Here is a 12,279-nt window from a genome sequence, read left to right on the forward strand (position 1 = left end):
TTAATCTACATTTAATTTAGATTATTATTTGAAATACTAAGTAATGTAGAATTTAAATCACATTCATTCATGTTGTCTTTAGATTTTAAGATTTTCTTATCAGTGTTCAATTTTAATGTAGTTAAATTTTATAAGAGACAATAATTAAGAACATTCAAAAATAAAGTGTCACGTATTTTTTTTTAAACGACGAATGACGAAAAACGACGTAATCGCGGACGAAGTCGCGGGCAACAGCTAGTTAAAAATATAATAATTGATTATGTTCTGAATAATTAATTGTTCTCTTAACAACAACAGTGATGATACTGTCATCGCATCGCAATCTTATCACTGATTCTTCTTTTAGCATGAAAAACGCGCTTGTCAATTGGTGGCAACCTGCCAACCTCATTTCTTTTAATAGCTCAAGGTCAAAAAGAAGAATCGTCATTTTCTAGGACTACTTATTATAATCCATTGAATCCAAAGGTCACAAATTTTTCTTTTTAAAAATTCTATGGCCGATGGAGATTGGGGGCATAGACATTAGACACTTGGAAGTAGAATACTCCGTTTATTTCAATCTATGGTAGGTACTAGGTAGGTACTAATAAAAAGTATCGTACCTATGAAAAACAGAAAACATTTTTCGGTTATATTATGTGGGTCACTGATCAAGGCAAATAAATAAATGTTAACTATTATTAAGTGTATTGTATAGAAAATAAAACACTTGTAAAGTTTGTAATAAAGTTGCTGAAACTACTGTGCTATAGAAACCAACATGGCCGTAAAGATGTGTAATTATTTCTGAGAACGTACGTGTTTTTACATTTTCTTTACGATGGCTAAACGAAGATCAGTAAAGAAGAATGTCAAGGATGTAAAAGTAGCAGGAGCAACTGCCACGGGGACAAAATCAAGTGTAGAACCGACTAAACATGTTGAAGATACAAATATAATAAATACTGAAGCTATGCCTCTGGGCTCTGCTAGCCTTGTTATGATGAAAATGTGTAGATTATGTGAAACGAAAGACGGTCCATTTCATAACATATTTGGTGCTGAAAGTATGACTGCCAAGAAAATTGATGACATTATGCCTTTTGTGGTAAGGAATATCCTTTTAATTTTTCATTGTTTAAGATAAACTTATTTTATTGAAAATGTCCCTTAAAAGATTTCCTTGTATTTTCGCAATAGTCTCACATATGTGTTTAAACTTTAATCTCTTTATTTTTATTTTATTTAACTTTTTGTCAAACTATCACTGATCGCTTGTATTGAATTTCCAATTTGTGTAATTTTTTTATATTAAATACAAATCCTATCCTAACAGAATACAAGAATTATATTTTTCTAATTAATTCTTATTTTGATAAGTTTTAATAATATTGTTAGATGAAACTTTTGATTTAATATTTGTGTGGATGAATAGTTGTCATTATTTCATGTCTGAAGTCTGAACATGCTTAGCTGGCGAATACTATAAAAAGCCGCTTTCCTTTGTCTCGAGGCGCATTCATACAAATCGTGCATAGGGGCTTGGACGTTGTTTATACAATGTTCGATCCAACTACCCTCACTTTGCTAATAGTCGTTGACTTGCTGCAATTTGTTATCAACTACCTACATCAATTAGGTAGCTGTGTAGAATCGCAGTACATTCTTATTACATTCAATCTAATATTTAACCCGTCCTTGCATGTTATTTCTTATAATAATATTATAAATCACTATAATAACAACACATTCAATTCTACATCGACTGGCCGGTTGGCTTGGTTGGTGACCCTGCCTTCCAAGCCACTGGTCGGTCAAGTGATTCCCACCCGTGGCAAATACTTGTGTGATGAACATAGATATTTGCTCTGTGTCTGGGTGTTAATTATCTATATAAGTATTTATTTAAAATTATATATGTATGTTTATCAGCCATCTGGTTTCCATAACACAAGCAAAAGCTTAGTATGGGATCAGATTGTGCCGTGTGTGAAAATTGTCCCGAAATATTTACTTTACTTTTACTTTAGTTTACTAACTTGTGTTACACGTGAATGTACAAGCAAAAGCAATTAATTAATTATAAATTAAAATTATAATAGCAACGATAATCTCATCCACAACATTTATTTTCAAACGATTTTTTATTCAGTTTTATTAGCTCTTAACTCCTATATTATTGTTTTTTATTTCCAATCCTTAGCATAGAATTAGGTACCAATAATACATACAGTATTATTGCAATTGTAGTATCTTGAGCCAAAAGAAAAAGGTTAGCTTAAGCTTTAGGTAGGCTTTAGCTACATAATGTTATATTTCATTATTAATCAATTAGTACATATTTCATTCTTGTTGATTCTGGGACACTGGGAAGAATTGTCGTAAAATAAAATATTGTCGTATAGCACTACCTTTCTCTTGGAAATATCAATGTAAAAGAATGCCATACAAAATCATACAACTAATAAAATATCATATCTCTACCTGTACTTTTGAATTCTTAACCAGAAAAGCTTACAAGTAAGGATATAGTTTTGAATGTTGATTAATTCAAAAATAATGAAAAGAATCAGCAGTTTAAGAATTTTAGGTTGTGGACTAACACATTTTATTCCATTATTTGACAGATTTCCAGAAAGTTGCTTGGAACCTACTAAAATATAGTTAAAATTAAACACTGTACTTTTATTGCATAGAGTGTTCGATTCAATTTTAAAGATGAAATCTCTGTAGCAAAGTTGGGCGTCGGGCCATTCTATTGTGCGGTATACCTAGATTCTAGATAACTACTGGACCAATTTTCTTAAAAAGGGTGTCAATTGAAAGATAATTAAATAAACATTATTTGATTCCTAAGATTCATTAATGTAAAACTAGTACCAACTGAAATATTTTCAAAAACAACATTTTATGAAATATATTTTTTTTTTATGTAAAAATCTCCGTAAATGTTAGAATTATGAGAATTTAGCTTATTATAAAACATATAGCTACTTTTATCACCTTTCTAATGAACCTTCAATAATGACAATCGAGCAATAAACAACGGAACTACAGCTTATTAATTGAGCGTCGGTAGCGCCAAATTAGCCCTTTGTTCGTATGACTCATCTTGAAATTATCTTTAAATATAATACAATCGTAGGAAAGTTAAAACTGTACATTGAATATTTGTTTAAAAAATACTTGGGGTGTGGTCTACAATAGATACCAAAGCCAAAATTATAGTTTTTAGAATTTTTGTCCGTTTGTCTTTATGTATGTCCGGGCTAAACTCAAAAAGTACTGCATGGATTTACTTCAAATTTGGAACAGAGATAGCTTGAGACATGAAGAAGGTCGTAGGGTAGGTTTTATCCCGGAAATCTCACAGAAACGGGAACTATGCGTGTGTTTCTTTGACTATGCGGGCGAAGCCGCTGGCGGAAAGCTGTGTAAAATAATATAATTTTGAATAAAAAGTAGTTACGTCAATTTTTTTTTAATTTACTGATATGTCTGTGAGCAGAAAAGTATTACATAGATAGTATTTTCAGTAGTAAACTCAATACAAGGCTAAAAATTAGTAAAAAATGTTTTTTATCTAATTTTCATCGTCGTTATTTTGATCAATATCTTCTATCTTCTACATAATAAAACTGGTTAAAACATTTGTATTGGACGTGTCATATCCCTTCCACTTTTGTTTCATGTCACTACATACACAACGGGATAAACGGCAACCAGTTTGACATTGACATGATAATATCACTTCGATAAATTGACTTTACTGATGAAGTAATTGGCAACAGTTTGTTGTCCTCAACCTTTCAGCTAGAGTCTATGGGCTCAGGAAGCGTGGGTCTTACTTCGTTTGCATTCTGCCAATAGAATGCCTGGTATGTGGCTCTAAGCGCATGCAGGCGAAACGCAAATCGTTGAGGTTATCTTTTATCAAGAATTAGATAACCTCAACGACGACTGACAAAAATCAAGGCTGGTTATTAGAACTGACTCGTCCTGCTTGCTAAGTTGCTAGATGGAAAAGATTCATAGAATCATGACTCAACTGTAAACAAACACCGCCTATCCGATTTTCTATCATAAGAAATATCCATTCAGGCATCAGAACTTCAAACAAAAGAATTAGGTTACCTTAACGATTTGAGAGCAGCAATGTTCCAGAACATCAGAAAACTTGATAAATTACCCCTCACAAAAGCGTCTCGCCTGCATCTGGTAAGAGCCCACTTCCAGGCATTTTATTAGCAGAATGCAAACATAGAAACTTAGCAAGACCCACGCTTCCTGAGCCTATGGACTCTAGCTGAAAGGTTGAGGACAACAAACTGGCCAATTACTTCACACATTATGCAAATAAAGAAATTCATTATTATTATTATTCATCAGTAAAGTCAATTTATCGAAGTGATATTATCATGTCAATGTAAACCAGGTTGCCGTTTATTTCGTTGTGTATGTAGTGACATGAAACAAAAGTGCTTGGAAGGGATATGCCACGTCCGATACAAATGTTTTAACCAGTTTTATTGTAGACAATATTGATCAAAATAACGACGATGAAAATTAGATAAAAACATTTTTTACTAATTTTTAGCCTTGTATTGAGTTTACTACTGAAAATACTATCTTTGTAATACATTTCTGCTCACATACATATCAGGAAATTAAAAAAAAATTGACTTAACTAACTACTTCTTATTCAGAATTATATTATTTTACACAGCTTTCCTCCAGCGGCTTCGCCCACATAGTCAAAGAAACATACACATAGTTCCTGTTTCCGTAGGATTTTCGGGATAAAACCTATAACCTAAACCTAACCTTCCTCATGTCTCAAGCTATCTCTGTTCCAAATTTGAAGTAAATCCATACAGTACTTTTTGAGTTTAGCCCGGACATACATAAAGGCAAACGGACAAAAATTCTAAAAACTATAATTTTGGCTGCGGTATCTATTGTAGATCACACGAAGTTAATCAAGTATTCTTTTCAACAAATATTCAATGTACAGTTTCAACTTTTCTACGATTTTAATATATTTAAAGATAATTTCAAGATGATTCATACGCACAAAGGGCTTATTTGGCGCTACCGACGCTCATTTAATAGGCTGTAGGCCGGTTGCAGAGCTTCACCGACCATCAGTGCGTACCACAGTCGCGCTTGTCATATGTATGGAAATTCATAAAACCGTTCATATCTAGACCGACCATACGCACGCGTATTTCCATACATATGACAAGCGCGACTGACGTACGCACTGATGGTCGGTGAAGCTCTGCAACCGGCCGTAGTTCCGTTGTTTATTGCTCGATTGTCATTATTGAAGGTTCATTAGAAAGGTGATAAAAGTAGCCTTAAAAGTAGCTATATGTTTTATAATAAGCTAAATTCTCATAATTCTTGTTATTAGTCTTGTAAATGTTGTTTTGAAAATATTACAGTTGGTACTAGTTTTACATTAATGAATCTTAGGAATCAAATAATGTTTATTTAATTATCTTTTAATTGACACCCTTTTTAAGTAAATCGGTCCAGTAGTTATCTAGATATACCGCACAATGGCCCGACGGCCACCTTTGCTACGTCATAGCTACCTCCATACCCCTAGGAAGTGACTACCGCACTTTTTGTGTTCAGAAAAACTTGCCTATTAAGTGGATATCAGTAGTCCGTATGGCGGAGGTGAGTCCCACGGAAATGAATCTTATTTCAATTGGGGACTGTACTATTATTGTTACAAAGGATATAATATTATGTACACTAGCTTGATTGTGCTCGCATCGCCTAGGTTCACTCGGTATTAATAAATAAAATCTATAAAGCTAGGCTTAAATATGTAACAGCTTCACTAAGTAAAAGGGCTATTTTTTTTGATGATGTTAGTCCGTCAGTCAAGTAGGATTTTTTTGAGTTATCTTGCCTCTTATCATATTCATATAATATGATATACAGATAATTAAAAAGAGTGTTCTTTTTCAGGTTGCTGAAAATGATGATCTACCTCATAAAATATGTTTTCGATGTTCAGCAAAAGTAGAGGAACTATATGAGTTTATACAAAAATGTATTAAAACACAGGAGAGTTTGAGAAAGGCGTTAGGAAAAAGTGAGCCAATTACACAGAAAGTAAAGCAGAGAACTCTTTGGGAGGAGAAGCTAAATGAATCTAATATGTCTAATGATGATATTTGTAATGCTCTCATAAGAAAAGCTATGGAAGGTATTAAAGACATCCCAATTATGCCCCTTATAGAGACTGATAAGGAAGAACCGAAAAAAGATCTGAAGAAAGAAAAAGATGTAAAGTCCAAAGAAAAGGAAAATAAAAGCAAAGAACCTGATATAAAAAGACCAAACACAAGACATGGTCAAAAGGATAATGAAAGAGAAAAAGAAGCATCCAAATTGTCTAAAAACTTAGAAGATGAAACTGAAAAAGTAGTAAAACCAAAAGATGAAAAATCTGCCGATAAACTAAATACAACAAGTGCTTTGAGTTTTGACTATTTCCCCAGTGAGGAGATAAAGGAGACGCCAAAGCCTTTTAATATTATGGATCACGTCAGTACAATAAAAGTGAATGGAGTTGGTATTTTATTTCAGTGTAAGTTATGTAATCGAAATTTCCTTAAAAAAGAAGTTGTTATGTCACATGGTTGTTCTAAAAATGGTGGAAAAAAGATTGCGGAAGAAGTTAAAACGATAGCGCCGGAGCCACCAAAAATACCATTAATAAAATATATAAATACAAAACCCAAAAGTGAATTAATAAATAAGCTGAGTGATTCACCGATTAGTATTGATGATGATGACGATGAGGATGATAAACCTTTAGTTCTTAAAAAACCTAAACCCAGAATTGGTCCAGCTAGTAAAGTTAGGCGCAATGAGAACAAATCACCCGTGCCACAAATGTCAGCTATGTCTACAGAAGAAACTGCCAAAACTATTGTGAATGCATTTTCAATGTCTCACCAGCAGCCTACCGCTCCGTTGAGTATTCAATCCCCTTCTCTTCCACTTCCAATGGGAAACTTATTGAATAATAGATATAAATTAGTTCCCGGTCCAAATAATTCACTTATGTTAGTTGAAGATAAAACAGAATCAGCAGGTCCATCAAGTGAACAACAGTCTGATAACACTGCAGCGAAAAAAAACGTTCCCAAACCTAGTCCAGCTGAACCTCCAACACTTCCCAGTGACCAACCATACCCTGTTAGATTAATTAAAAAAGTTTCTCATGACTCTCCATACCCAACATTGCCGGGATCTTTCACAACGCCAGCGATGAAAAAGCAGTCCTACACAGTAGTTCAAACTGGGAACCCCAGCAAACTATTAATATCTACAAAACCACAGCCTGCGGAAGAAATTCCTAAGAAGAAGACAAGGAAATCACCTCCCGGGGAGATTAATCAAACCAAACCCTACACCCAAGTAGTGGAGTCAGACAATCAAGCAAAGAATTCGGGGTTTTTCACATTTGTTAATGTCGATCCGTCTTTGCAACCTTTATATGTATTACCCACCAATAATATAATACAGGAATCGCAAATATCGACATCGACAACAGCCAAACCGAATGACAAAGCGAAAGATGAATATTCATGTAATATGTGTGGAGAGAAATTTTCAAGAGAAAAGAAATTACTCACACACATACAAAGTCATTATAAAAAAATGGATGAAGAAGACCAACTAAGGGCACAGAAAAATCCTAAAAAACGGAAATCTAACAATACATAACATAAAACATGTATGTTATATTCTTTGTTTTAATTTTATGCATTTCTTTAGTCTGTATTAATTAAGATTAGATTTATTCATTAAATTGTTTATACAATTGTCTCGACGCTTTTTATTTAAGAATAAAAGCCAAAAATGTCAGTAAATTTTTTATATAATATGGAGACATTTCAATACTCTACCCAAGCTTCTTGCTCTGTGTTCTTGCTCGAGTGAAGTCCAACAACATATTGTTATAAATAGTGGTATAGTGACAAGCATCTTTTGGCACTTGGCTAGCGGGAGCTTGTGTGAGAAAATATAAAGTTTGCGGAGATATCGAAATTATTATGCCTGGGCATTGAAGCTATGATTTTGTATTTATTATTGGTACCGTGCACAGTAACCGTGAAATTCCTGTTAATAGGGAAACATCATTTATCAGTCATATTATAAAAAAAATTCATTCTATATTTTAAAATAATAATAATTAATCTTATAATTAAGAGTCCGGCGGAGGCCGCTGCCAACTGCAATTCGAAGTGAAGGCAAAATACGCTCGAATATTGTTGTCTCTGTTGCACAATTCCCGCCGAAGCCGCGCGTGAATTTGTGTGAATAGTGTGTAGTTGTGTGAGTGTACCATTCATTCATATTGACAAACGCATTTCTTTTTATTTAGGAATATAATGTTTCTTATTTACTTTACTTTTGCAGCAAACTTTGGGCAATCGTAAGTGTATGTGCAGAATAGCAATGCGTTTTAAGGAAATTTCTCTACAACACTTATATCCTACTAGTAATAGGTATTATAAATGCGAAAGTTTGTATGGATGTATGGATGTTTGTTACTCTTTCACGTAAAAACTACTGAACCGATTACAATGAAATTTAGCACACATATAGAGGGTAACTTAGATTAACACATAGGATTTTTATCCCGAAAATCCCACGGGAACGGGAACTATGCGGGTTTTCCTTTGCAAACGCGGGCGAAGCCGCGGGCGAAAATCTAGTCTTCAATAATATCTCAACATCTAGGCTTTGTAGAAAAAAAATGTAGCTGTAAAAATCAGGGTACATTTTTTTCGCAAATAATAATATAGTGCGTGCGTATTTTTTGCCAATTGTATTGTAATATTTCTGACTAGCTTCCACCCGCGTCTCCATCCGCGCGGATGTCGGTCTTCGCGTGGATGGTTTATTTCTCCATTTTGAGTTACTCTGACAATGACATCTTATAAAAAAAAGAATCCACTGCGGGTAACGCAACGTGTGTTCACGGTTCTCAGAACAACGTCTATGGAATATGGATAAAACTGAAAAATTAAGATTATTTTTTTCCACGTGTTATTCCAGGATAAAAAGTATCTAAAAGTATATATTGTATGCCCAGGATAATAAAGTATAATTATTATGCCAAGTTTCATCGAAATCGAACTGTTAGTTTTCACGTGATGTCAGCATACAGACAGACAGACAGACGGACAGACAAAAATTTTTTTAATTACATATTTGGGTTTGGTATCGATCCAGTAACACCCCCTGCTATTTACTTTTTCGATATTTTCAATGTACAGAATTGACCCTTCTACAGATTTTTTTATTATATATGTATAAAGTATAGATTATATTATGTTTTTACTTTTAGGCGCAAAAAAGTGACATCCTTTGGAGCTTCTCTTTACACGAGTAGAACACCCAGAGTTTTATTTTAAAAACACGATTTTTAAAAAAAATATTTAAAATATTGGGATTTTCGCGGCCGACTGAGCTACCTAAATAAATTCGTAGAAAAAAAAATTGATACACTAGAAAATTTATTATGTTGCTAATATATGTAGTGATTACAGGATTTACAGGCGCAAATTATTTTAATTAAAATAATTATTAAAGTAATTATTTTAAACCAGAATTAACAATACTTGTATTTAGGTATACCTACTTAATTATATTTAAAACGATAAATTAAATTAAACTTAAAAACACAAAATATGCAAAAATAAATTAAAATTATTATTATACGAGCATAGAATACCTTTTTGTTTTAGGATGAAAAAGAAAATAGTTTGACAGGCTTGTGCTTGACAAAGTGGTGACGTGGTTTTCACACATCGAAAATATTACCAACACATACAAACTTTTTTCTATACTATGAAGTTTACTGTATGTATCTGTATATTGTGCTTGATGCGACAGCACGACGACCGATGAAAATTTGTGATTAATTTGAACGTGTGCCGTAATACCAAAAACGATGAATGAAAACTCAATGCTTTTCCAATTTTTTTTGCATATTGTGTAACTTAACAATGTAAACCATGTTTCGAATTACATTACATTAAGAATATTGCCGTTTTTATTACAGAATGGATGAGTAGAAAACATATCATTTATACTTTAAAAATGTGAGAAATACAAATCGTTTACAATTCGTTGTATTTAAGTATTTTGCAATAAAAATAATATGGGAACCTAGATAAATACTGTCTTATTCCGAATAACAGCACAATAAAGTGGAAATATGCTCAAACTGAAAATTATTTTGGAATTACGTTTGTATGGAAAAATTGTCGTCCGCCGGCCTCTTAATAGCACATCAAACAAGACCAGGGGGGGCACACTCAAAACTGTCATGTAAACGCATAGACGACAGCGACGCGGGCGGTGAGTGGTATAACTAAAATTAAAAAAAAGCCGCCATCTTGTAATGATGTGCGACTGTCATTGTCAACCATAGTTTTCAACTTTCGGACGGACGTTGATGCGATTTCGAGGTTATCTCATTAATTGTTTTTGTTAATTATATCTGGTTATCTTTTAAGTTTTTGTTTTGGTTAAGTTTTGTTTTGTTATTTTGTTACTTGTTTTATTGTTGTTAACTGTTGTGAACGTTGTGATCATGAGTTTTCAACGGAGGAGAAAACACGCTAGAAGCTTAGAACTTTTTAAAAACTTGAGAATCCTGCCTCTTGCATGTATTTATATCAAAGAAATTTGTATTTTCATAAAAAAACATCCTCAATATTTTAAAACTAATAAAGAAATTGGAAATTAACAAGATATCCAAACAATTTGTTTTTACCAAGGCCTAAATTAACTTTGTACAAAAAAATGTTCCCTAAATAGGTATTCAGATATTTAATAAAATCCCAAAAGACTTGCAAGGGGTTCCTCTTCCAGGATTTAAAAATAAATTAAATAAATACTTATTAGAGAATTGTTTTTACAACCTAAATGAATTTCTGTATGATATGAAAAATGTCTAAATAATATAAAATAATGATATTGATATTAATTGATTGACTGTATGACTAATGATTTATGTATAACCTAATTTTAAGTGACAATACTCCTGACTCATATTTTTACTATAAATATCTAATCATTTTCATTCATTATGTCAATTAATAATAATTATTGTATGCTATGTACCTAGTTATAGTAAAAACATGAATGTTCCTTAATTCTGATCTTAATATCTTTGTATGTACCATGTTTTTATGCAATAAATGATTTCATTATGTCAATTAATAATAATTATTGTATGCTATGTAGTTATAGTAAAAACATGAATGTTCCTTAATTCTGATCTTAATATCTTTGTATGTACCATGTTTTTATGCAATAAATGATTTATTTATTTATTTATTTATTTATTTAGAACAAAAGCTTTAGTTATTTCAGTGACTGCACTGAAATAACTAAAGCTTTTGGTTTTAGCAGATTTTAGAGGTTTTAGCAAGTGTATAGTATATAAATCTCAATTTCAATTTAATAAACGTGAATACCGCTAAAGAAATTGTTTTTTATTCTCACCCCTGGTTGCCCTCATTACTTATTTATTATTTACTCAACTTACAAGGCAACTTATGGAGTGAGAGTATGTTTACAAAAATATTACTAACGCCACAAAAAGAGTGTTGTCAAGAAAACGACGCTTTTCTTGGTGTTAGTAATATTTTTGTAAATATACTTTCGCTCCATATCTGGTGCTAAATGTCGATATGCATACTGCTGACTGCATAGCTATATATATATATACCCCTTCAAAGCATTAGTTATCCTACAAAGTTGCAGATGGCAGCACGTTCCATACATGCACTTATTACCACAGAGTAGCCACTCTATCTCAGTTAAACATCCTTCCTCTATGAACAAGACTCAACGATCTGTCAAAAACGGCCGTTATCAGCTGTGGTCGCTCCAAGGGTCGTTCTCACGGTCGTTCTATACAAGATGACGGAATTAGAATGCTCGCCATAAAAGAAGTCCCGTAGACGCGGCGCTGTCAGCGCCAATAATAATATTGCCATTACATAAATCTACCCCCTGAGTTAGGGAAATACCCGACATCTCGTCCTAATTTCGCCACGCGCCGAAACACTTACGGACAAGTGCCTAGAACAGTTTTCTCTTAGTAGTTCTCCTCCGGAATCGAAGCAAAGACTAGGTTACATAATTACGAACGTTACGTAAAATCAAGTACATGTTACTTATTATGAAAATTGGATTGAATGGAATGGGGTTGTAGGAAAACATAGGTAAATAAAAGACGAC

The 12,279-nt window shown here is 32.9% G+C and overlaps 1 protein-coding gene across 1 annotated transcript; it reads left to right on the forward strand.

Moving 5' to 3' along the window:
• The first annotated feature begins 442 nt into the window (after positions 1-442).
• LOC123701089 lies at positions 443-7,842 on the forward strand. Its single transcript, XM_045648525.1, has 2 exons — positions 443-1,093; positions 5,971-7,842. Exons 1-2 carry the CDS (start codon positions 827-829, stop codon positions 7,738-7,740), a joined length of 2,037 nt encoding a protein of 678 aa, XP_045504481.1. The 5' UTR covers positions 443-826; the 3' UTR covers positions 7,741-7,842.
• Positions 7,843-12,279: the final 4,437 nt, after the last annotated feature.

Source organism: Colias croceus, chromosome 20, assembly GCF_905220415.1.
Source record: "Colias croceus chromosome 20, ilColCroc2.1".
Taxonomy (NCBI): domain Eukaryota; kingdom Metazoa; phylum Arthropoda; class Insecta; order Lepidoptera; family Pieridae; genus Colias; species Colias croceus.

Bases quoted from the DNA above. Each gene is read 5' to 3' on its own strand.
- LOC123701089 (XM_045648525.1), top strand. From the start codon at position 827: ATGGCTAAACGAAGATCAGTAAAGAAGAATGTCAAGGATGTAAAAGTA. The intron at 1,094-5,970 runs GTAAGGAATATC...GTTCTTTTTCAG, and splicing joins ATGACATTATGCCTTTTGTG to GTTGCTGAAAATGATGATCT.